This window comes from Rhamphochromis longiceps, linkage group LG9 (assembly GCF_057381845.1).
Source record: "Rhamphochromis longiceps isolate RC_006_pf linkage group LG9, R_longiceps_female_GT1.1, whole genome shotgun sequence".
Taxonomy (NCBI): domain Eukaryota; kingdom Metazoa; phylum Chordata; class Actinopteri; order Cichliformes; family Cichlidae; genus Rhamphochromis; species Rhamphochromis longiceps.
Genome location: NC_140565.1, coordinates 30,935,233 through 30,960,979, shown reverse-complemented (window position 1 = coordinate 30,960,979; position 25,747 = coordinate 30,935,233). Strand labels below are relative to the sequence as shown.

Here is a 25,747-nt window from a genome sequence, read left to right as displayed (position 1 = left end):
AGCCTTTTTGTTGGTTGAGTCTGATATTGATTGTATGTACAATTCCATATCCTTATAAAAAGGCAGAAATATGGTGTTTTATTAATAAACTTACATTTATGGATAAAAAATTTAGCTAAAAGTATTAACAAATTTTTTATAAAAAAAACATTTATCATTCTTCCTGGTGAACTTAAAGAAACAGAATAAAACATTTTCCCATCATTAAGAAAACTCCCTTAAAATATGGACAATAACAAAACTGCTAAATTCTTCCAGAATCTCTGTGTAGAGGAACAGTACCAAAAAAGATGTGCCACAGTTTCTAGATGATCCCCACAGAAAGTTCAATTAGTATTTATGTGTCTTTTAAATGTTACCATATAGTGACTGGCTGGGTAACATTTATGAAGAATTTTACATGAGATATCCTTCACCTTGTTTGCAATTAGATATTTATGGGATCATCCAGACTGTCTTCCAGGTGATATCTGGAACATGTCGGTTCCAGTAAGATATTATGTATATGGGAGAGACACGATATCTTCTTGGAATAAACTACGTATTCTCTTATTGCTGTTACCAAGTTCCTGTGAAAAGCAGATTTTTCCCACTGCTGACTCAGCTGGATCAGGGAGAGTGACTGAGATAGATATTGACCTGTCAGTGTTTTTATATAACATTAAAGTACCTGAGGGTATGGCACCAAGCACCATTGAGAATTCCCAAACACTAATGGGAAAATTATATAGTGTAAGGGATTCATTGTAAGTAAGTCGTACTCCCTCTTTATTAACCAGCTGAGCCACCAATAGGATCCCATTTTGGGCCTAAGTTTCCAGGAAAAGTGATTTATTTTTGAATAAAATATCTCTCTTGTTCCAGATGAGGTGGACGTCACAACAATGTGATTGGTCACTGGCAATGTTGTACCTGGAACAACATTTATTATGATGATGTGGGAACAACACCGACACGAGGATATCAGATCATTCCAGGATGAAGGTCAAAGGGAAAGTCCTTGGGACGCTTCCGGTTATGTTTCCATCCGGCGTAGTCATCTGACCGGTCCGTGCTATATCGCCCCTCCTGACCCGGAGTGGTACAACGTTTTGTAGAAAAGTTTGATCTATTCGCTCTCTCCCTCTCTTTCTCACTCTTACAAAAATAATAAATTCTCTGGGGTTTTTTTTTTCTCATATGTTTATGGTACCCGACGGAGGAAGCATTGACCGGGATTGAACCGACGGTCGTCTGACTCCTTCTTGATGTGTGTAAAACAAGGCCATTTTCTTTTAGGGTTTCTGTCTATTTTCTGTTAATGGGAAAACCTGTTGTAAAAGTAGCTATAAAAATGAAGAAAAACTCTTTACTTTGGTATGAGTGGCTGCACAAAACCAAAATACCTCATCAGGGTGTTTTAATAAAATTATTTAGTTCTGAATTTAGTTCTGAGTTCTGAATATGTGCGCGGTGCTTTTTTTTTTTTCACTAAGGGTTATTTTACACGTACTAGGAGTTGAGGCCTGCATGAAATTCTTTGCTAGGTTACAAGACTTAAGAAATACTAATATCGATTAGAGGGGTTGTTGACGCCTTCTTGACCTGCGGTGTGTGCAAAATAAGACAGTTTTCTTTTAAGGATTCTATTTTCTGTTAATGGGAAAACCATACATACATTACACAAACATCACATGATTCCAGTCCAGTACCAGCAGATTCTTGAGAACAATGTTCAAGAATCAGTGACAAAGTTGAAGTTGTGCCGGGGCTGATATTTCAACAAGACAACAATCCTAAAAACTGCTCAAAATCTAGTAAGGCATTCGTGCAGAGAAACAAGTACAATGTTCTGGTATGGCCATCTCAGTCCCCAGACCTGAATATTATTGAAATTCTATGGTGTGACTTAAAGTGGGCTGCTCATGCTCAAAAACCACAAAAACTGGCTAAACTGGAGATGTTTTGGAGATGGTCCAAAAATACCTTCAACTAAATCTAGACTGTCATTGGAAGCGATAGGAAGCAATTAGAGATTGTTATTTCTGCAAAAGGTGGATCTATTAAATATTGATGTCAATTTTCTGTTGGCGTGCCCAAATTTATGCAGCTGGCTAGTTTAAGATTACGAAATGGTAATCTTAATGGTAATCTTAAACCTCTAGATTAAGGTCTGTTGTCAACTACTAAGTGAAGAAGCAGTTTTTGTGAAGACCACTCATTAAACGCTATTAAAGACAAAGTCACAGGGAGAAGTCCTTTTGAATGTGGCCACAAATTAATTTAATTTACAGCGCTGCAGTGGTTTGAATCATATCTATCTAATAGACTCCAATTTGTGCACCTAAATGGAGAGTCCTCTTCACACACTAAGGTCAATCATGGTGTTCCACAAGGTTTAGTGCGAGGACCAATTCTGTTCACATTAAACATGCTTCCCATAGGCAGCATCATTAGAAGACATAGCATAAATTTTCACTGCTATGCAGATGACACGGAGCTCTATCTATCCATGAAGCCAGGTAACACACACCAATTAGTTAAACTGCAGGAATGTCTTAAAGACATAAAGACCTGGATGGCCACTAACTTTTTTTTTTCTTAATTCAGATAAAACAGGTTATTTTACTCAGCCCTGAAAATCTTGTAATATTTTCTGATTCCTGAAATATGGTATCTAACCAGATTCTTACTCTGGATGGCATTACCTCGGCCTCCAGTAACATTGTGAGGAACCTTGAAGTCATTTTTGACCAAGACATGTCCTTCAATGCACATATTAAACAAATATGTAGGACTGCTTTCTTCCATTTGCGCAACATCTCTAAAATTAGAAAAATCCTGTCTCAGAGTGATGCTGAAAAACTAGCTCATGCATTTATTACTTCCAGGCTGGACGACTGTAATTCATTATTATCAGGATGTCCTAAAAACTCCATGAAAAGCCTTCAGTTAATCCAAAATGCTGCAGCAAGAGTCCTGACAGGGACTAGAAAGAGAGAGCATATTTCTCCTGTATTGGTTTCCCTTCATTGGCTTCCTGTTAAATCCAGAATTGAATTCAAAATCCTGCTCGTGTATAGGAATTTCTTTTACTTGTGTATTAATCAAATTATTTTATTGTATAATGCCTTGGTGCCACTGGATTTTAACATGTCTGACACCCATACTGTAATAAGGAAGTTGGAGAAGCAGACCACTCCACAGGAAGAGTCTTTTGTCTCTTTGAGGACTCTGGGAGGTAGCAAGGGAGTGTGAACCTTAAGGTGTGAAACAGCTGTGTACTGCCTTTTGTTCCTGGAGAAGGTATTTAACTGAGAGCCATGCTAGGCTCAGGGAGACTCTTTTGGTTTATTTAAGTGGAAAACTTCCACAACAACCAGCCTGACATTTCTTCCTCCTAAGTTTAATGAATAGATGGATTGAACTTAAATCCTCAGCTCAGTTTTCTATTTTGACCACCTACACCCCAAGATACTGTTTTAAAAAGTGTTGTTTTCAGATCCTTTTAAAGTTTATAAAGTGCCTAATCATTTTCATTAAAATGTTTTATTACATAAATGTTAGTGTTTTATTTCATTTTGATTTATGCTCCCACTACACTGCACATCTACAAACAACAATGCCATGGACTGTCAGTTGCTTTTACCTGCTGTAAACATGAGTAGGTTTGATCAGAGTTTCAATTATAACAGAAAAGGAAAAAAGAAGACCAACTTCTTCCCAACTGACAAGAAAAATACTCGTCATATTTTCATAATAAAGGATCAGGCTCCCCATTTATGACAGCTTGGACCATTAATGTATGTTACATTGATGCTTGTTTTAGTATGCTACTGTACAGTTATGGTCAACATCTCTATTTAAATATAATTAATATACAAAACACAATGAAAGTTAGACATGAATTATTCATTATTTTTTTACTATTGATAAAATTTATGTATACTAATAAAAGTTATGAGTAACAACATTATTAATAATGATTAATAATAATAATTCTAATGCCAACATGATGACTGTTCATAGCTCCTGCTTTGAAATACTGAACTTTAAAATTGACCTCATGAAAGATCACAATTCACAGTGGCCCACTGTCAGAATAATTCTGAATATAAAATCACTGTGTTAATCTGAAGCTTTGCTGCTGCAAGCCACTGTGGGAAAGCTGTGTTATTATAATGAAAACATCTGTGACACATTCACAGAGGACGAGGTCACAAAGGGACGACACGCAGAGGCTGTATTAAAGTCAAAAATCCAAATCTTTAGTCGTAAACAGGCAGTGGTTACAAACAGGAAGACGAGCAGTCCATTAAACAGTCTACAGGGTCAAACATACAGAGAATTCAAACAGCTATAAAAAAATGACACTGAAAAACTTGACAAAGTGATGTGTGAGGCACCAAAGGGAAGCAGCAGAGTATATTCAATGAATTATCTTCAAATACAAAAGACAGAAACTCCTAAAGGCAGCATGCAAACTGAGCAGGATGTACAAAGGTCAGAGATTACAAAATAAATCAGAAAATGACTTCAAACTTACTGAGAGCAAGGCCTCTGTTACAAATCTGTCTAATAGAAAAACATGCTGTACAGATACAATAAGGTAAGTGTTCATGGTCATTTAAAAACTGGCTCTACCTGAACCACTTAAATATTTTATGAAGTCACTGAGTCGACAATTTCTAAAGTTTGTTTTCTTAATTGCAGTTAGAGTGTGGCTGGTAAGGATGAAAACACATACAGAGCGTAAACTGTCTTTGTTAGTAACAAACGTCAGGAAAGAAAAGACAAAACACACAAACACTCATGATATTCATGAATAATTAGAAAGCATCTAAACATTCTGGTCGTGGATTTTTACAGTCTTATTTGCACTCGGTCATCTTCATAATCATCCTGTTCAATACATGACAGGGGAGGTCCTGAGGTGGGCGGGGCTCTCTGGTGATGTCAGCATGAAAGGCAGAACCAGCGTCAGCCACATGTTGGTGAAGCATCACAGTACACTGGTGTGGTTTCCTTTCCAGATGTTTGACATTTGACACTTCAACGTTGAGGCGAACAAGAAGACACAGTGTTGGGTGAGGTTACTGCAGGGTTTCTAACTGACCAAAAGCAGAAGCACACAGACCAACAGGGATCAGATGCTGAGTGTTAGAGGAACAAGCTCATCTGTGCTGATCACTGAATGCTGCTGTGTTCTTTTGTTGAAGTTGGCTGGTGGGACAGTCTAATAGTGATATCCTGCCCATCTGAGGAACAGTTTTAAAAAACACATGCAATACTTTGTTTGTATTACAGTCAAAGTTTATGTTAATTTTTGTCCTTTAAAAGTGTTGCTGTACTATAAAGTACTATAATTTGGGCTAAAATGGCTCAGATAGTCTCTCTCTCTCTCAGAGTATCTCCTTTGAAAGTGGAGACTTTTATCCACTGATCCACATCACTTTACCTAGATGTTTTCTTTGAAGCTGGATGAAGACTCCTCTCCCTCAATCCTGTTGCAGCTTTGTGGTCCAGTTGGCCTCTGAGGTCACAGTCAACATCTGTAGCAGAAGAGGGGAAATAAAAATCCAGGTTACCAAAACTGGGACCTTTTCCAAAATAGAGCGTAACTGGAATTTTTCAGCCTTACAGGCAGATAGTCGTCTAAAGCTGCAGCGTTTTCTTTTTAGCTTTTTCCAATCTCTGCTCTCTGCTTTCTCTGTGAACATGTCTGCTTTCTTGGCATGGGTCTGTCTGCTGTTGGTGAAGAGACTAAATCCACATACTCGCTACTAAGATCTCCTCAAGTAGTCTTAACCAGATAACAGTTTAAGAGTAAATGTCATCCTGAGAGTTTCACCTTGGGCAGATGCTGTCTTGCTAACATGCAATCATGAGCATTAATCTATGAGGTGAAAAAGAGATTTTAAAAACTCCAGCCACAAGTTTTATTTCATCTGTGTTTTGGTCAGAGTCCCGTCAGACCTCCAGAATGGTGTCAGAGTGTTTTCTATTCACCTTCCACGTGATGAGCACAGGCCTCAGGTCCAGACCTCCACGGGCACCATAGCCTCTTTGGAGCTAATAGGTGAAAGCAGGTTTTGTTGGGACATGAACTGAAGAGGAAACTGACGAGGAAGGCAAGGATCTTCTTCAGCTCCTCCGAGCCCGAGCCGGGACCTCTTTGCGTAGGCCAGCATTGGCCAGGTAGCCCTCCAACGTCGCTGGATGGCCGACAGTGGAAAACCTAGAGGAGTAGGAGAGAAAAAGCAGCTTGGAGCATGTCTTTATACTGTTTAGTTTTTAGAGCCACAGACTTTCTTTTAATCTCATTGTTCAGGATCTATGATTGATTATGTATTTATTGTATTCAGAATCAGAATACTTTATTAATCCCAAAGGAAATTAGGGATTTGCAAAGAAAAGCGTCTGGACTTCTTTAAGTTACTTGAAGACGTTTCACCTCTCATCCGAGAAGCTTCTTCAGTTCTAAGGTCAAATGGTGGAGAGTCCCAGATATAAACCTAGTGGGAGTAACCCCCCACAGAGGGACGCTTGTGAAGTGGCTGTTTGGTCTCTCCAATGTAACATTGGAGAGACCAAACAGCCACTTCACAAGCGCATGGCACAACATAGAAGAGCCACCTCCACAGGACAAGACTCAGCAGTCCATCTGCATCTTAAGGATAAAGGTCACTCTTTCGAGGATGCCAATGTTCACATTTTGGACAGAGAGGACAGATGGTTTGAAAGAGGAGTGAAAGAAGCCATCTATGTCCACTGTGAGCGACCATCTTTGAACAGAGGCGGGGGTTTACGACACCAACTCTCTGCCATCTATAATCCAGTTTTGAGATCCCTTCCCAGACGCCTTAACGCCCACTCACATCCTGGGCCATCTGATCTCAGGAATTTGCATGATAAGGTGGGGCCAGGTTTCACAATGAACTCACCCGAAACTCTGGCTGATTGGGACCCACACCCAGTTTCACACCTTGTCTCAGGCAATTAGAGGATCATCAGGGGGTCCTTTTGTCCCTCTGTGTGGGGTTACTCCCACTAGGTTTATATCTGGGACTCTCCACCATTTGACCTTAGAACTGAAGAAGCTTCTCGGATGAGAGGTGAAACGTCTTCAAGTAGCTTAAAGAAGTCCAGACGCTTTTCTTTGCAAGCTCCTTTGACTACGATGACCTGGATGACTGAGAACCTTCACAGACAAATTAGGGATTAATTGTATTCCTCCATGACTGTGTGACAGCAAGTGGAAAAAAAAAATCAGCTTTACCTTTGTTGATATGCTTGTAATTTTAATATTGATTACATTGCCCATGAAATAATAGAAAGCTCATATATGAAAATGTATTTTAAAAAAGAAAGTTAATCTGAATACAAAGGAGTACACTCACCTTCCTGTAGATGGAGTTGTAGCGAGCGCTGGTGACCATCCAGGCCTCCTCGTAGAACTGATCACTGATTGGATCCAAAACATCGATGGAGGATCTGTGTAAGCGCTGAGGATCGTCCTGATGGACAGAACAGAAGGAGAGTGAGACAAGTGAAGATATACTAAACAATACTGTGAAATGAACTGACCCACACAGAGTTTGATTCAGAGGTGATTGACACATTATTTGACCACAAGCAATCTTTTCTGGTTTGACGCCGTCTTTGTAGCCAGAAACCAGCTCTCTCCTCGGCTTCCTCCACTACACGCTTCCCCCACGCCAGTCTCCTCAGTCACTATAAAGGGGAGAGTCATGAGTTCCATCACCCTCACCTGTGCCGTCCAACGTCCCGCCACCAGCCTCCACTGCAGCAGGCCAGAGACCACACCCCTGCCACAATAAGTAAAAGTATATCCTTGCTGTACCCTTAATGCTAAATATGCTAAATTAACCGCTCCCCTTGCCCCTTTGGGATTATTCTTATGTCACTGGGATGTTGACCTTTGACCTTCACATTAGAGAGGTGGGCAGACATAATTAGTGTATGAATTTTAAAGTAACAGGTAATAAAGAGAGTGTAGAAAATGTAGTCAGGTTTATTACTCTATATCACACATGAGTGCCCGAGGGAGGCGGGGCTGACTGGGGAGAAACAGGGAACATAGAGACAGGGGTGACTCGACATGAAATGATGAAACGTGGGACACGGGAACAGAAACTAAACACAGGCTAAGAAGAACACTGAGGCAGGGAGAACTAAGATTACTGAGAGCCTGATAAATAAGAATAACAAAAACCAAGAAAAACAATAGTCAAAGAATATTAAACGAAAAACACAAAGCATTGGGCCAGGACCCACTACTGTGACATTTATATGTGATAAAAACATTAAAAACTGGACAATCTGCTCAAATGTTGAAATCTTTCTACGTATACTTTAGGTTCAGCTCTCCATCCTGGCATTTGGTTAAGCATGATTCAAAAATTTTATTTTTAAATTGTTTTATTTTGTTTAACTGGTTTTAATTATTAGTTACTTTTTGTGAAAATTTGTTGCGACATTTAAAAATACATCATTTATTTTCAAAAAGGAAATTTAAAAAAGTATTTTTCAAACTTATTTGATTTAGAGGATCATATTTGACCAACGTAAATTTTTTAATTTCATATACAATGACTGAAACAGTGAACTAAATATCTGAAATCTTTCCTTGCTTAAAAGTTATAATCCTACTTAAGTTATAGTGCAAACGCTTAAGCAACAAATATACTTAATGCTCATTAATTAATATTTCACTTTAATGTTGCAACTACGCACTCACTTCTGTCTTTAAACAAAATATTTTCCAGTTACAGAAATCATGAAATCCAAACTAAAGTGTTACTGTTGCTATATGCATTTTATATAAATAATCAATGATGGTGCTGACATGAAGGAAGAGAAAGTTACAGGTTGCATCCTTTGAGTTTGTCTCCGTGCCTTTGGGCGATTTTCAGAAGGACAGATGTTTCTGTTCTATTCTTGAATTAATTTTTTCAAACACAAACACTATTTTAAAGCTTCTAGAGAGTAAAATATTAATAATAATTATAATAACAATAATAAAAACAAAAGCTCTCAGATCCATCAAACCAAGCAGCAGAGAGAACAACAAGTGAAGATAAAACTTTAACCTTGTAGACTTCATTATGTTCCAGCTGCTCTACAGACGCTGTGACCTCGGACTTAAGCAGGTCGTAAAGTATGTGCAACTCAATAACTTCATAATTACACCCTGTGGTATTTCGGCAGCAGAACAACTAAGAATAACAACTACAAATAATGTTTTTAGGTTTCTGTTGTACTGCAAGGTTCAGTACAGGAGAAACAAACCAAGAGCAAATATTACGTCTCATTTACAACAAAGCACAAATGCCATCAAAATTTAGCAAATTGAATCATCTTTGTTTAGATGCAAGAAGAATCATATAGAAATGAAAAAGTATAAATATAAATCCAGAGCAAAGATATCCTCTAAATCAGCGTAGCACATGTGCAGCTGCTGGGATTCACTTAAGCATTCGGCTCGTCGCTGTTGCAGATTTTTCTCTCGCTGTTCTGGCTCACAGCGCTGCAAGCACAAAAATAAATATCCCCAAAGGTGTGAAAGGGAGCTAATTAGTAAGAGTATTGTTACTCTCCCCAGGAGTAGTCCAGCAGTAGAAATCAGTCCAATAACAAGGTGTGTAACATCTAGCAGGGTGACAGAAAAACCCAGGGTAACTTCTAAGGACCTCAACGTCTCTCTCACATTGCGTTTTTTAAACATGTTTCCATTTGTCACTTCAGTCTTTACTCTGAAATACAGGAAGAGAAATCATGGCTGAAACAATTTCTCATGAAACCAGGGGTGTGGTCCAACAGTCAGTTTGGTGAGGAAGGTTCCTAACTGAGAGAAGTGACCCAGAAGTATCTGTGTAGCAGCCACAATGAATCAAGATCATGAGCTTTATTAACTGATCAAAGTCTCTTCTTTCATCTTCTGTATTATTCAGTTTGCATTGGTAATGCCCATTATTGTAATGCTTTTTTAAGATGAGCAAAACTTTATTTTACTTTGGGTTAGCTGGGATAAGTGATGGATGGAGGGAATTTTACTTCAGCCACAGAAATCCTAAACAGGAAGGAGGAGCAGAGTTACAGTGGATCACTATCCAGCAGGGAAACAAGATTTATTTCAATTTCTTGGCCATGAGTGAGATTTACTAAGTGGGCAAATTATGGTGACGATACCGTTCCAGAGTGATCTATTAATAGTGCACCAATTTACATTCAGAGATGCATGCAGCCAGTTCATTTCAGCATTAACCGGCTTTCTACCAACAGCAGCACAAAAACAGCAGATTTGATCATGGAGACACTGAATCTGCTAAACTAATTAAAACATTGTAAGTTCAGGTCTTCAGTTTACGTTTCTTTGTGAAAACAGCACAGCAAAGGAGACTCTGTGACGTTTTGATATAAGGGATAAATCTTCTGACCGAACCTGCTGGGACTGTGTGAGGTCCTGAGGCTAAGAGTAAGGATTTATCCACAGTAGAGCTGCGTTCTTACAAACCATCCCACTGTGTAAACCTGATATCTGTGGAACAGCTGAGCTGTATGATGTGTACAAGGACACAAAACATTATTTACCATCAGATCCCGAGCCCTCCATGTGTTAATCAAGACACTGCTGCTGTGCTACATCCATAAATAATGAATAAATTAGGAGCTGAAGCTAAAAGGACAGTTTATTTGTACCATCTTCATGTCAACACATTCAAGAACATCACAGATGAAGAAACATTAAAAACTTCCACATTACATAAAGCAAGAAACTATTTTTCTTGCTTTATGTAGAAAAACAGAAACATCAAACACCTCCAAGACTCTCTTTGAAAGAACTAAAAACCTTTATTCTCATGGTCCAATCATGAGTGAACTCCCCGATGAAGCCTTGTGTGCTAAAACATGTCAGAGTTTAAAGGTTAAACATGAGTTTCCAAAACGTTTTGCTGGAGAACAATGAACTATTTGACTGAGTTTCAATTATTTACAGACGAGCAAAACCAGGACAGAGAAAAAAGGACAAAACTGACTCAGTAAAACGACAGAAAATAAGATCCCATGTAAATCTGTATTATGTAGAAGTTCAGCCCAGCAACCAGTTCAGTTCAACACAAGTTTAAATGATTCTATCTGAACTCTGTGGAGCCTGATCTCAAGCTTTTTGAGTCTGACACTGAAACCAGAGGATCTTTCTGTCTCTTCAGATTCACTGTGATCCAGTTATGGGAGTGATTACAGTCCTGAGTGATCACGCTGATGTTTGCACAGAGCAGACAATGAGGTGAATGTTTGGGCACATTGGTAACAGTGAAACAGTTTATTAGTAACGTGGGATCGTTTGTGTTCGGAGTATGAACTGAGATTCCTGAAGCTCTTGTCACACTGGTCACAGCTGTAGTTTCCTTCCATGTGTGTATGTTCGTGCCTGTTACGATTACCTGATTGTAAGAAGCTTTTGTCACAGTGTCTGCACTTGTATGGTTTCTCTCCTGTGTGGACTCGTTTGTGTGTTTTAAGCTCCCATGCAGTGGTGAAGGATGACCCACACTGATCACAGAGGTGCTTTTTAACCCCACTGTGAATCAGGTCATGTTGTTTTAACTCAGCTGATGTGGGGAAGCTACTCCCACATTCTTTGCAGTATTGCAGTTTGTCTCCAGTGTGTCTACGTTGATGTGTTTTTAGGGTCTTTTGCCGACTGAAGGTTTTTCCACAGAGGTCACAATGAAAGTCTTTCCCACCACCACGGTGATGACAGGGTTGAGAACTGGATCCATCTGTGTCGCTCTGCTTCTAAACAAAGACACAAAGACAGTGTAAGTCAGTCCTTCAACATTTTTATCCTGAACGTCACCTGAAATAAAGAGCATCTCTGCAGACGTCCAATTACATTTGACTGTTTCAGTTAACACACTCAGTTTACTGGGCTGCAATAACTACAATACTACCACCATAATACTACAGTAATACTAAAATCATAACTGACATGAAAATCTGAAGAATCACTCAGAGCTGCTTTTCCATGCAGTAGAATTGCTAACATGCTAACACAGTTTAATGAGCAGAGTTGTTCCAAACAGTCAGGCTAAAATGACAAGATAACAATATAAATACATACCTCACAGTAACTGCACTTGTTGAGTCTCTTTCTGGTGTGGATCTGTTGGTGTTCTCTCAGGTGATGTGGAGCTTTAAAAGTCTTCTCACACAGGTCACATTGATAAGGTCTCTCCTCAGTGTGGATAAACATGTGTTGTTGTAACTGTGTGTGAGTTATAAACTCTTTGCCACACTGTTCACAGCAGTACACATCATGTCTGGTGTGAATGCGTAGGTGTGTATTTCGGTTCCCTATCTGGCTGAAAGTTTTTCCACAGATGTCACAGCTGTATGCCTTAATTCCAGAGTGGGTAACTAGATGCTTCTGTAAGCTGCTACTGTGAGTAAAAGCTCTGCCACACTGATCACAGCTGTACGCTTTAACTTCACTGTGGATGAGTTGGTGTTTTTTTAGGGAATCCTTCCAGGAAAAAGACTTTCCACACAAGTCACAGCTGAACGGTCTCTCTCCAGTGTGGATGACCTGATGCTGTTTCAGTGAACCCTTCAAAGTAAAACCCTTCCCACACTCGTCACAGGTGTGTTTTTTCTCTCTCTTTCTTGGTTGAGGTTTGTCGGCCTCCTGAGAGCGCTGACTTCTCGCTCCATGTTGGTCCTGCAGTGACAGAGATACAAACAGAGGCAGTGAGTGAAATGCAGTCGTGGAACAAACTCAACCTTCAAACTCCCTCCATTAACACTAGTTTTAAACCTGAAGGTGGAGTGTGGCACCAAACACCTTAAAGGTCTCTTATCCCCACCTGCTGGTAGTTCTAACACATTACATCCAACCTGCTGTTAAAAATAATTCATGACTGTTCAAACACTAAAATCATGCCCATCCCTCCTGATTGTGTACACACACACACACACACACACACACACACACACACACACACACACTTGTTGTTTCTAATACATATTTCTATAGTTTGTATAGATTTATACATAATTATTCAGTGATAATAAATCCTATGTTTGTTTATTTGTTTATCCAAAAAGAACCCCATTAGCTTCCATGTTGCTCGTCTCACGTCAAATACTCACATAAAATATTATACAATAAAGTGGATTCAAGATATCCACATAATTTGGCTCTTACATCCACAGTGAGGTTTCACAATTGTTAAAACATAAGCAATCAATAATAATAATAATAATAATAATAATAATAATATCAATAACATTGAGACACATTGCACAAATTTCAAAAACAAACCATCTCTTACAATATTTACAACTAAAAGTTCTGTAAATCAGCTTTTAAATGTTCATTGAAGTTTTGAATAGTTGCTAATTCTCTAATTTTATAAGACAATTTATTCCACTTCAAAATTGCTCTAAATATAACAGTTTTACAAAAGTTACTTTTAACTCGAGCATTTACTAAATTGCAGTTTGTTGAAAACTGTAATATGATTATGTATTTCATCTGGATACTGCAGCTGAGCAGAAATAAATGTGGTGTGTTTAACAGAATTGCTTTCTTTATAACTACAAGTAAGCCATAGAATATTTTAGCCTGGAAGCCAAGAAAGTTCATTATGCATTTTATCAATATTAGTGTAGTATGAACATCTTTTTTTTTTTTTTTTGCCTGTCCTGTTTGGCTCTTTTGCCATCAGAATTGTTGTCTAAAGGCAAAGAAAGATGCCCAACGGATTTACTTTACCAAACTGACCATCCCAGCCTTGCCGTAATGGTCCATTTGATTCACCTTTTATTGTTTATTTTATTTTCACTTACTGAATACGGGACAGACTTGACTGGGGGAAAGAAGGGGAGAAAGAAAGAGGGAAAGAGAAACAGCTGAGAAGAGGGACGGGGGAGAAGGGCAAAAAACAAAAACCAACAGAACGGGCAGAAAAAGAAGAAAAAATGCATATATCAATCACCTGGATCACCTGTTGAGAAAGAAAAAAGAAAACAAGCAGAAGAGAACAAGAGTAATAGAAAAAAACAACATCACAATGATATATGGGAATATGACAGTAAATACTAAATATTAAACATTATTGTGCAGCACATAAGATCAACAGAACACAGTGTGCTTTGAGGTAGGAGCCAAAAAGGGTGTAGTTTGTGGGTGTGATCACCCGTGTGTACACCTGTGAGCATGGACGCGCTTGTTTTTTTTTTTTTTTTAAAAGGTTCCTTCATGTAATGATCTGCTAGAGGGTGTGGGGGGGGGGGGGCCACAGCCCCGTCCTCCAGGGCATGAAGCAGGTATGGAGGAGATCAAAACTCCAGACATCCAGAGGCCCCCAGAACACAAGAGACCAAGGAAGACCAACAGAGGGGCAGCCGCGCCACTGTCCCAGAAAGAGCTGAGGAGAGTCCCAGATGAGGGCTCACTCAGCAGCCGCGGAGCAGAAGCCAGGGGGAGTTGCAGTGACGCGCCCATGAGCTCCGCCGGCAGCCAGCTGTGCCTGAGTGACCGAGCACCAGGCCGAGAGGCCGGGGGCACCCCACCTCCGAAGTGGCCCGAGCGAGCCCCAGGCTCCAGGCCCCGATAAGTGGCCGCCAAGGAGTGAGCTGGTGTGTACCCGGACGCCCACCCCCAGACACAAAGAACCACCAACGCACCGACACCTGAGGGAGTCCGCCACTGGCAGGGGAAGTGGTGGTGGGTGGAGATAGGCCTCCAAACCTTGGAGGGCCTGAGATGTCCCCAGAGAGGTGGCGCCTGATACCCAACCTGACATATAGACACAGACATACAGGCACACACAGACACAAACATCCATTCCCACCCTCATGCTCTCATATGCACTTACTCCACACTCAACCAACGTGGAGACAGACATAAAGAGACGCTGTACACACGATCACACTCCCCAAGCGTACTCTACAAACCGGGTCTAGGTACCCTTGCCCCTGGAGGGGGGAACTGCACCCAGACCCAGGTGGTGTTACCCTTTTCCCTGCGGTGGGGGGAGGCAGACCGCCCCGACTCCGCAGCAGCAGGAAGGCCCCACACTCCAGACCGCAGTCGGACGGCCAACTCCTCCTCCTAGTCCTAGCCCCCCGCTCCAGCAGGTCGCAGAGAATGGGGGTGAGAGAAGACTCCAAACCTCCCTCCACCCGCTCATTGTAGTGTTGATGCATTTGTGTTCTAAGGTGCATTTAAAACCCAGGAGGGCATGGAGCTACCTGCCAGAGAGCAGCAGGTAAGCGCATAGTCCCTCCTGCTAGCCCTCAATGTCTACGTGTATTTAAAATTGAGAGGTGGGCAACGACGCCAGGGGTGGGGTGTACACCCTGATGGTAATTTGGAATCCGTGTAGCGTGCCCACCCCCAAGATCCTATATGTATGTGTAATGAGAGTGTGAGTAATGTGAATGTCTAAGTTGTGGGATAAAATTGAGGCAGAGGCAGCCAGAAGGGGACAGAGGGGGGGGGGGGGGGGGTAGCCTCCTCTGCACCCTGGTGACACACCCCTACTCCAAGGCCCTGCATGTGTGGGTGGTTGTGGTGGAGCGGGAAGAGGGAGGCAGCTGGAGATGGGGAGGGAAGGAAGGGAGGGGCAAGTGACCCCGCTGACCCCAGTAGGCACCCCCATACGGTAATACCGGTATAATGATGGGAAACAATAAGAAATTCAAATATTACGATAGAATATGGGTAAAACACGCTTGCGCAGTGCTTTTGTTTTCATACGCACATGGAGGAAAAAGCATGGCGGCGACGGAGAATGAGAAGGGTGAAAGCGAATCGTTGAATGAAACAGATGAACCAGAATTGGTTTGTAAAAATGCTTCAACTTCAGTGGTGTGGAACTGGTTTAGCTTTCGTCCTTCAGATACACAACAAAGCACTATTTGTGGTAGAGCATGCTAGCAGGCCGTCGTTATTACCGTGTTTTTTGGAAAATACGGCACACTTAAAATCAATCCTTTGATTTTTCTGAAAATCGACGGTGCCCCTTATAATCCTGTGTGTCTTATGTAGGAATTGTTGTTTACCAAACTGTTGTTGGAAGAAGTTGCTGTTGGAGGCGGTTTTGGTACCATTCTTTATTCATGGCTGTGTTTTGGGGCAAAATTGTGAGTGAGCCCACTCCCTTGGATGAGAAGCAACCCCACACATGAATGGTCTCAGGATGCTTTGCTGTTGGCCTGACACAGGACTGATGGTAGCGCTCACCTTTTCTTCTCCAGACAAGACTTTTTCCAGATGCCCCAAACAATTGAAAAGAGGCTTCAGTGGAGAATATGACTTTGCCCCAGTCCTCAGCAGTCCATTCACCATACTTTCTGTGGAAGATCAATCTGCCCCTGATGTTTTTTTGGGGAGAGAAGGGGCTTCTTGCTGCCCCTCTTGACACCAGGCCATCTTCCAAGAGTCTTCGCCTCACTGTGCGTGCAGATGCGCTCACACCTGCCTGCTGCCATTCCTGAGCACGCTCTGCACTCCGATCCTGCAGCTGAGCCCTCTTTAGGAGACGATCCTGGTGCTTGCTGGACTTTCTTGGATGTGCTGAAGCCTTCTTATCAAGTATTGAACCTCTTTCCTTGAAGTTCTTGATGATCCAATAAATTGTTGATTTAGATGCAATCTTAGTAGCCACAATATTCTTGCCTGTGAAGCCATTTTTATGCAACGCAATGATAGCTGCACGCGTTTCTTTACAGGTCACCATGGTTTACAATGGAAGAACAATGATTTCAAGCACCACCCTCCTTTTAACATGTCAGGTCTGCCATTCTAACCCAATCAGCCTGACATAGGCTGTATCCCAATTCAGGGTCTGCAGCCTTAAAGGCCGCATTATAAGGCCGATTACGTCACGGTAACAGCGAGGCTGTCCCAATTCAAAGGCTGCTCAAAATGATTTTTTTCATATCACGATATGTTTTTTTCATTTCAGGCGATAACGATATCTATCACGATATAAGCCAAATAACTATATTTGTAAGATTTAAATGTGCCTTTGCTCACAAGTAAAATGTGAAATAATCAGCAGCTTGTTTTTATTTTATATATTTATTTCCCATAATAAGTTCAACAGGGTAGATGTACTTAAGGAACATGAGACTTTTTCAGATAAATAAAGGCAAATATTGCAAACTACACAAAAGGCAGCCGCTAAAGAGTTTAAGTTTCAAAATAGAACAAACGAAACAGACTAAATTGTCAATTCCACTTAGAAACAAAATATTAATTCTTAAAATAAATCTTAGTTTGTTTTACAGAAGAACAGACAAAATTGACTAACTTTTGTCAATATCAAATAAACTGAGAACTAAAAGGAAATTCTCAATCTCTCCTTGTTGTATAGCTGAGCTTTTCAAACAGTTTTAACAGTTACTTTAGTCTGACAAAAGCCGAATGACAAATTAGCGCTTCCAGTCAGAGACTGAGCATGCACTGGTTTATTGTATTTCCAGACTTGCTTTCAGTACAATTTACACTGAACGCTACTCTGTTTTTGTCAGACTTGAAATAGCCGAAATACCTTCACACTACGGAACTTCTATGGCTTTTCCGTTCGACAATCTCTCCGGCATTGGAACCATCATCTGTTTTCTCTTCGGTAATCTTCAGTCACGCTCTCGGTTGTTTTTTCTCTAGTCTGCACACTCATTTCCTCCATTACCCGGGCGGTACGGTGGCTGGCTGCTTCCCAAACAAATACACATGTGCGGCTTGGCACTTGTGCTGTACGTAACAAGTCACGTGACGTGACGCTGCGGCTGTGATTGGTTCGGCTCTGCGCTGCTTAATTTGGATTGGCTGTTCTTTTTTTTTCTTCTTTTTTTCCTTTTTTTAAGAGGACAAGAGCAGCGAGGTCTATCGCGATAGTTTAATTTTTCTATCGAGAAAAAGTTATATCGCAGTACATATCGTTATCGTTTTATCGCCCAGCTCTAGTTTAAAATAACTAATTGTCTGTCCTGAATCAGTCTTATTAGGTAATGTTCAAATAATTGTATCATTCCAGTGTTTTCAGTGTGGGAGAAAGTACTCAGGGCCTTCAAGTTACACACTATGAAAGGCAGAAACAAGTTTAACATTCAGAAACCTAAAGTATGTATCAGCAGCAGAATGGAGCTAAAAATAAATGTTTGTTTCAGTTCTATGAAGCTTTGAGTATTTTGGATTAGTAGCACTGCTGTGTTTGTTGCATCATATTGCTGTAATTGTTTATATGCTTTATATATTCTGAGGTAAGTTGATCTATAGTGTTGCATCATATTCTACAAGGATGTTATGTGTTTGTGTACTTTCTGCCCAGTTTGACCCATTTAGCAGAAGTCAGCCTGTTTAAGGCTCTGATATCTATTCTGTGTGACTTAAAGCAGTTATGACATGGTCTGATTTTCTCACCCAATAAAGGAATATTTCATATATCAGTCTACTCTTCATTCTATCAGAAACAGTTATCACAGCTCGTACATTTGCTTTTTACACATATATGTAAGCATTGAGCCAAATTTAGTAATGCCAACAAATTAAAGGAACAATATTTGTCTCTTATATATGATACATCTATATATACACTGTCAAAGATACTTGTCTTTGAGTGAAGTGATTAACATAATAACTATATTATTGGCCATATTATAGTTACGTTACCAAAGTGAGATGACTTTAGTCTCATGAACAACATTAGCTAATTGTTATTTACCAGCTAAACTTAAAATGACTGTTCAGTACAGAAATGAAGCCCAACAATCATGTCCAAGAACACCACTTTCCCATCATCTAGATGTTTATACCATATGTCATCTGTAACATGATTTAGAGCTGAGCTGGTAAAATGACCAGCTTGGTTCAGTGAAGAAAAATGTCTGATTGTAACCTGAGGGTTTTTTTTCCATTAAGGAAAAGGCACCAAACATCAAACACATTTGAGCCTAAACAGTAACAACATGAAAGTAGAGCAGGGCGATATGGCCAAAAATATTTATCACGATATACATTTGAAAATTTGTGATAACAATATAACTGACGATATAATTGACGCAAGACAAAATACTTTACAACTCCACAACTTTATTAAAAATCCCATCAATGTATTTTCACTTAAACAAGCAGCTGGTTTTATGTGTATTAAAGTTATATAAAAATTTAACAGTGCAAATACAAATTGCTTGCTGACAGTTTAACCAAAAGGATTTTCCAGAGGAAATTGGCCGACATTTGCTCCAAGGCATTTGTGTGTGTGTGTGTGTGTATATATATATATATATATATATATATATATATATATATATATATATATATATATATATATATATATATATATATATATATATATATATATATATATATATATATATATATATACATACATATACACACACACACACACACTTTTCTTTTTTTTCTTCAATGATAATAAATCAAAAGTAACAGTTACCAGCCTGCTTCAGTAAAGGAATGTCAGTCTGATTGTAGCCTCAGGGTTTCTTTTAAACTTTTACTCCCTACACCTGGGGTCAGCAACTTTTAACACCCAAAGACCCACTTGGACCCGGTTTCCACGCAAAAAAACCCACTGGGAGCCGCAAATACTTTTTGACATCTAAAATGAAGATAGCACTGTGTATGTTGTTTTTTTTTGTTTTTTTTTTTATCTTTATGCTTTGTGTGAACAACTAAAGTAAGTAAGTAAAGTTTATATATTAAGCCTTTTTCACAGACAGGCAGTCACAAAATAAATGTAAATAATGTAAATAATGTAAATACGTCTATCAACAAAAGGCTTGTTTGAACAGAAAAGTTTTTAACTGCTTTTTAAAAGAATCCACAGAGCAACTAAAGTGTGTTGCTTATGAAATCCATCCATCTATTCGCTTCCGCTTATCGTTTTGTAGGGTCGCAGTCTGTCGCAGGACCAACACACAGGGACAGACAACCATTCGCTCTTACATTCCCTCGCATATTCACTATGGGCAATTTGGATTAACCTATCCCCACAAGCTGCATGGGGGAAGCCGGAGTACCTGGAGGAACCCCCCCACATGGAGAACATGCAAATTCCACACAGAAAGACCCCGGCCTGATGGTGGAATTGAACTCAGGACCTTCTTGCAGGGTAATAATAGATGAAAATCTTAACTGGCGTGCTCATGTAAGATATATTCATTCTAAAGTATCACTAAGCATTGCAATAGTAAACAAGCCAAAGCAGGTATTCGACAGAACATCACTTCATATTCTATACTGTTCACTGGTTTCACCATACTTAAGCTATTGTGCAGAGGTCTGGGGCAACAACTATAAAACGACACTACATTCACTTTTTATTCTTCAAAAAAGCAAAAAAAAAAGCAAAAAGAAAAAAAAAAAAGCAATTTGAATCACCCACAATGCAGGTTATAGGGAACATACAAACTCACTATTTTTGCAGTCTGAAATATTGAAAATTGACAATCTAGTGAAATTCCAAACAGTACAAATTCTATTCAAAGCAAAAAATATAAAGGTAATATTCAGAGTATGTTTTTTTTTGAAAGAAGGAAGCTATAATTTAAGGGGTTTTGTAACTTCAAAACAGGGACGGTACGTACTGCAAGAGAAAGCTTTTGTGTTTCTGTTCATGGAGTGAAACTGTGGAACAGTCTGAATATGGAATTAAAGCCATGTCCAAAACAGTTCAAAAACAGTTATAAAAATATGATCTTCTCGAACTATAAAGAAAAGGAAAATATTGAAATTAAGTGAATGTCTCTATTTACAAAAACAAAAAATCATGATGTGATATTATAGTAAACAGTATATCAGAAATTGCTATTTTTATTACAAATTATATCACTAAGGAAGCAGACTAAATATTAACTGATAATTTATGGCAAAGGGGTGGGATTAAATAAGTGTTTACTTCTTCCCACTCGCTTTCAACATGTAAATTAATCAGAACGGTAGCTATATTGAAATGTATTGATTTTTTTGTATAGCCATTTGAGGGGAGTTATTTGGCTGCAGGCATCAAACATCAAACCAACCTGAGCCTAAACAGTAACACATGAAAGGCAATTATGATCGTGTACTAATCACCAGGGTATGACACATTAAAATGAGATAAAAAAGGAAAAACTGTGTGTCATAGTCAGGGACTGTTAAAGTGGAACATTGTTGTGTTTTTGTCAACAATGGCCGCGGTGCTTCAGCATCTAGCTAGCAATACAGAAGACAAGCGAGCATAAATGGAGTAATAATTTTTTAAGTGGCAGGTAATTTCAAATGCAGCGTTTCCATCAGCTCAACAAACATCAGCAAACACACAAACTGTTTTTGTGCAGTTTGTCTCACAGTGTGTTGCTAGCTAAAAGTCCAGCTGCTGTATATCACAGGAAGAGAAAAGATCTTTCCCTGTCTCTGACTGAAGTTAGCTAAGACACACCAACACATTCCCAAAGTGTAACATTTTATGCTAGGTCAGAGGTCGGCAACCTGTGGCTCTTTAGTCTTTGTACTGTGGCTCTGCGTGGTTTGGAGAAATAAATTATAAGTATTTAACTGAAGTGTATTTGTGTTAGTTCTAAAAAACAACTAACACAAGAAGACTAGAAGATTATTGTGATCTTGAAATATAAAAATAAAGTCATATTTTATTATTTTTCGTTGCTCAAAATAAGAGTCACACTTGTGGAAGCCGGTATACCCACTGAAACAACGTGCATTCATCGAGACTTTCAGCCCTAGGTAGGCCAAGTATGGAGAAATGTAAGAAAAGAAAGATATCTGAAGACAATACAACATTTAATGATGCCTGGGCAGATTCATTTGCATTTACCTCTGACGAGAGTGGCCTATCAGGACGCCTGATTTGTGGAATGTCAGTCTTCGGATCCACATCCGTAAGTGAGCAGCTATTCTCCACCATGAATTATGTTAAAAACGAACACCACTCACGCCTCACAGACGACAGCTTACCGCAGAAGTCCCATTGTAAACATATCACGGCAGAGCCGACGATGTTTGCATTAGCTTGCTCTTCAGCATCTCTTTATTGACCACTTTTCTCACACACACAGCCGGCTGTAGCTTTCCAGCTCACAGCCCGACACGTACAAACAACAGACTTAAGTCGGCGAGGCGTGATTCCGGATGCCGCTCAGGTGTGTGTGCCTCTCCTGCAGCGGCACTTTGGGCCACACCCTGCGACACACATTAACCAGGTAAAATAAATATTATCATTATTATATAAATATTATATTATTATAATAAAAAAATATTTTGCAAATATTTATTTTTAATTTTTTAGGAGCATAGTGCTGTTTTCCAATTATTTTCTAAATTCAGGTCAAGGCTCCCCTATACTCCGAAAGCCCAAAGGCGATTTAAGGATGACAGCTCACAACAGTTTTTGTTTGCTACATGATAAATTAAAGTTTAGCTTTTTAATTCATTTAAAAGAGACCTTCAACTGGTTGTCTTTCTTTTTTGTTATTATTTTTTAAGAGTTGAAAATGTATTCATTACATAAATAAAATTACATTTTCTCTTTAGCCCTTCATGGATTTCATAAGCAACACACTATAGTTGTTTATACAAAGCATAAAGGTAAAAAAAAAACAATATACACAGTGTTAGCTCCATTTTAGATGTTAAGAAGTATTTACGGCTCCCAGTGTTTTCTTTTCCTTAGAAACTGGGTCCAAATGGCTCTTTGGGTGTTAAAGGTTGTTGACGCTTGTGCTAGATGACAAATCTTCAGTATGTTACGCTTTCCGCCACCCAACACGTCCCTATACCGTTTGGAATGAATCTACACATGTACGTTTAATGTAATCGTTATGGAAAACACTATCTAACATGATTAAGGTGGTGCTTATGTTAGGGATCAGGTTATGGTCAGAGCTGGAACGTGTATTACCGCCGGCAGCGCCAATCTATTGCTTTCCATCCACAACCCGGTGCGTATCATAGGAACGCAGAAGGTTAACTTTCGCGTGCCTGAGGAACGCCTCAGGATGTGACAAATCGCCGGTATGTTACGCTGTCGAATGAGAACAAGGTTGACACACAGGACAGGAGAGGAAGAGGAGAGGTCAGATTTAAAGGGAAGGACTGCTCAGTGGGATTTGATTAATATACATGTCTGTACATGTGACATTATGTTTTTTCATATACTGAAAGATGCTGCAAAACAATCTGAGGCAGACTAACTGTGTTATTTAAAAACTGCATGTAGATCCTCTGCAGGTTAGTGCAGGATAAACAGGTTCGTTTGCTGAACTGTGATGGATTTAAAGTAAAGAACAGTGTGTGACTGTGGTGCTCATGTCAGAGTTAGATTACATCAAGTGTAGCAGAGATTCATTTAAACTGAAGCTCATGATGCTGACATTCATTCACTGAGTTCCACCTTCATACCAACAGTATAGTGTCTAATATAAAGACAGTGTACTGTCAGTGTAGAGGATGGAAATCAGCCAGGACAGCTCATGAAACATCTGCTGACATCTGGTTGAATTCAGTTGTGTACATCCACAGAGAGCAGCAGGTCAGCTGATCACAGCCTGTACTTTAAGAAAATCTACTGGAGCTCTCAACAGAAATTATTGTGAGCTGTGATTCTTTTCCCCACGCTGAGCCACTACAGCTGATTTTAGGGTTCCCACCTGCTCAATCCCACTTTAACCTCCTCCCTGCTCATGTTCCTGTTTAGAGGCAATGTCACCCTCTACAATGTAGGCATTGTATTATTAAATTATTAAAACATTACATTACCTTAATATAGCACAAGGATCAATAAGTTTTGCGTAAAATATATATCAGTACTTCAGCTTTTAATGGAGTTTTAGTTATCACTAGTATCTGTCACCTTCTGTGTTGAGCTCATTGTTTCCTCTGTAGTGACTCAGCTGAGTCCAGATGGCTGAAAATGTTCCTCTGCTGCTCCGTCAGACTCTTCTCCTCCTGCTGATCAGCTGGGACACAAAACAGATCTTTGTTAGGCTCCACACTGCACTGAAGAGTCAAAGTGTCTCATATGTTCATCTGACAGCACAAAGAACAAACTTTAGCTTCCCCAAGAGGGCAACTTGTTTGAAACAAACACAAAAGGTTTAAGCACCAATACCAAATTTAGCAGTATGGCACAGCAGTACCAGGAGAGACTGAGGCCTGTTATTAGAATCAAATGCCCACAGGGTTCGTACGCCTTTTTCAGGGTCAAATTCAAGCACTTTCTAAGCACTTTCAAGGTCCCTTTTCAAGCTTTTCCAGCGAACCCTGTGCCCAGTGGGCAGACACAACTTTGCGCCAATAAGATTAAGGCAGCTGTGTTTTAATATAAATAAATGGATTTCATTATAGCACTTTTCCGCCAACATACGCTGTTTTCCTCTTTCTGGGGCAAAGTGGGCGATAAACAAAGAAATGCTCGGTATGTCCGATGGCCAGTCCAGCTGAATTGTACAATACTGATACTTGAGAGTGCGCGTGTGCGATGCAAGCACGTGTAGAGTGTGTGTTGAGCGCGTGATCAGTAGTGACAAAAACAATTCACAAAGCGTGACCATACTATACTCGTGGCTCACTTCTAATCTATTGTTTTGCACACTTATACACATACCCAGCTGTTTTGCTACACTCTAGAGCCTCGCCTTTAACGGTCTTCTCCCGCCCGCTCTCACAGAGAGGAGCAGAAAACTTCATTCAGAAAACTTCATAAAGCTCAAGACTGACTGAACTCAGATCAAACTTACCTTGGCACTTACTTTTAGATGGGAGAGGGAAAAACTGAGAAACAAACAGCAATGAAACGGGAACTCTGTGGCTTCTTCTTCGTCGTCGTCGTCGTCGTGTTCCTCGTCTTCTTCTTCTTTTTGGATTCTTTGGCGGTTAACGCTTTAAGGTACATTATCACCACCTGCTGGACTGGGTGGTCATCCATTGTCCACAGACCCTTGGAAGTTTCTGTTTAGATTAAAAATGGAATTCAAGGATCTCGTGACTTGGGTTTGTGGCTTTCACTGTTTACTCTTTAATTTTCTGCCAAGTGTAGCAAACCCCACAGCTCAAATCAATGAAGAATTTTGTATTTTTAAGATGTTCTTTGCAGCATTGCTGCAAACAAATTGGCTTCTTTGATATAACTTAGTGCCTCTGTGCAGTGTTGGGGAGTAACGGAATACATGTACCGCCGTTACGTATTTAAAATACAAAATATGAGTAACTGTATTCCGTTACAGTTACTGTTTAAAAAGGTGGTATTCAGAATACAGTTACTTTGTTGAAATAAATAGATTACACTGCGGTACTTTCCTGTTTCATTTTGTCGCAGGTCAGGACTGTTTGGGTTTTGTTTGACAGCTACGTTCTGTTGTTCCAGGCGGCAGGGTTACGGTTGCCATGGTTACAGGGCGACGCTCTCTCGCTCTCTGCGACTGTGTGTTTCCTGGGTGAGAGAGCGCCTTTTCCTTGTTGTTGTTGTGCTAAGCTAACAGGCAGAATGCTACAAGCATAGCTCTAAAGAATGTAGCATCATGGGCAGTGTAGTCCGTGTTGCAGGGAGAATGGACTGCCATACACGTTATGGGTCTGTGAGCGCGAGGAGGGAGAAAAAGGGGAGTGGAAAGGTACGAGTTGTCATCGAGGAAAAACGGGAGCTGGAAGCATGTAAATATAATAATAACCACTGCAGCCAAGAAGAGTGCCTGACGAGCCCAGTTGTAAGTA

The 25,747-nt window shown here is 39.9% G+C and overlaps 3 protein-coding genes across 8 annotated transcripts in view; 1 reads left to right on the top strand and 2 right to left on the bottom strand.

The window, feature by feature from the left end:
• The window catches only part of LOC146662544 (uncharacterized), a 150,842-nt gene that overhangs the window by 34,576 nt on the left and 90,519 nt on the right, over positions 1–25,747 (top strand). The window lies entirely within an intron of this gene.
• LOC146662551 (phospholipase D1-like) lies at positions 4,271–8,516 on the bottom strand. The gene is made up of 4 exons (XM_085417845.1): positions 7,380–8,516; positions 5,989–6,217; positions 5,438–5,531; positions 4,271–5,090 (listed from the first exon to the last, which is right to left on the bottom strand). The coding sequence occupies exons 1-4, from the start codon at positions 7,599–7,601 to the stop codon at positions 5,087–5,089; spliced, it is 549 nt and encodes a 182-aa protein (XP_085273971.1). The 5' UTR covers positions 7,602–8,516; the 3' UTR covers positions 4,271–5,086.
• LOC146662550 (uncharacterized) lies at positions 9,983–24,895 on the bottom strand. Of its 6 annotated transcripts, none has more exons than XM_085419266.1 (5): positions 24,775–24,895; positions 23,889–23,994; positions 21,855–22,219; positions 12,128–12,724; positions 9,983–11,802 (listed from the first exon to the last, which is right to left on the bottom strand). In XM_085419266.1, the coding sequence occupies exons 3-5, from the start codon at positions 21,942–21,944 to the stop codon at positions 11,242–11,244; spliced, it is 1,248 nt and encodes a 415-aa protein (XP_085275392.1). In that variant the 5' UTR covers positions 21,945–22,219; positions 23,889–23,994; positions 24,775–24,895; the 3' UTR covers positions 9,983–11,241. The 6 variants fall into 6 exon arrangements, with proteins under 6 accessions (XP_085275392.1, XP_085275389.1, XP_085275390.1 ...); XM_085419263.1 differs by lacking the exon at positions 21,855–22,219 and adding an exon at positions 13,855–14,012; XM_085419264.1 differs by lacking the exon at positions 21,855–22,219 and adding an exon at positions 13,855–14,012 and having other exon boundaries at positions 24,787–24,877.

Bases quoted from the DNA above. Each gene is read 5' to 3' on its own strand.
- LOC146662551 (XM_085417845.1), bottom strand. From the start codon at position 7,601: ATGTGTCAATCACCTCTGAATCAAACTCTGTGTGGGTCAGTTCATTTC. The intron at 6,218-7,379 runs GTGAGTGTACTC...CTACTCCTCTAG, and splicing joins ACAACTCCATCTACAGGAAG to GTTTTCCACTGTCGGCCATC. The intron at 5,532-5,988 runs GTGAATAGAAAA...CTTCTGCTACAG, and splicing joins CTGTGCTCATCACGTGGAAG to ATGTTGACTGTGACCTCAGA.
- LOC146662550 (XM_085419263.1), bottom strand. From the start codon at position 13,992: ATGCATTTTTTCTTCTTTTTCTGCCCGTTCTGTTGGTTTTTGTTTTTT. The intron at 12,725-13,854 runs GTAAGTGAAAAT...CTGTCACTGCAG, and splicing joins TCAAGTCTGTCCCGTATTCA to GACCAACATGGAGCGAGAAG. The intron at 11,803-12,127 runs GTATGTATTTAT...GTCTTTGTTTAG, and splicing joins ACAAGTGCAGTTACTGTGAG to AAGCAGAGCGACACAGATGG.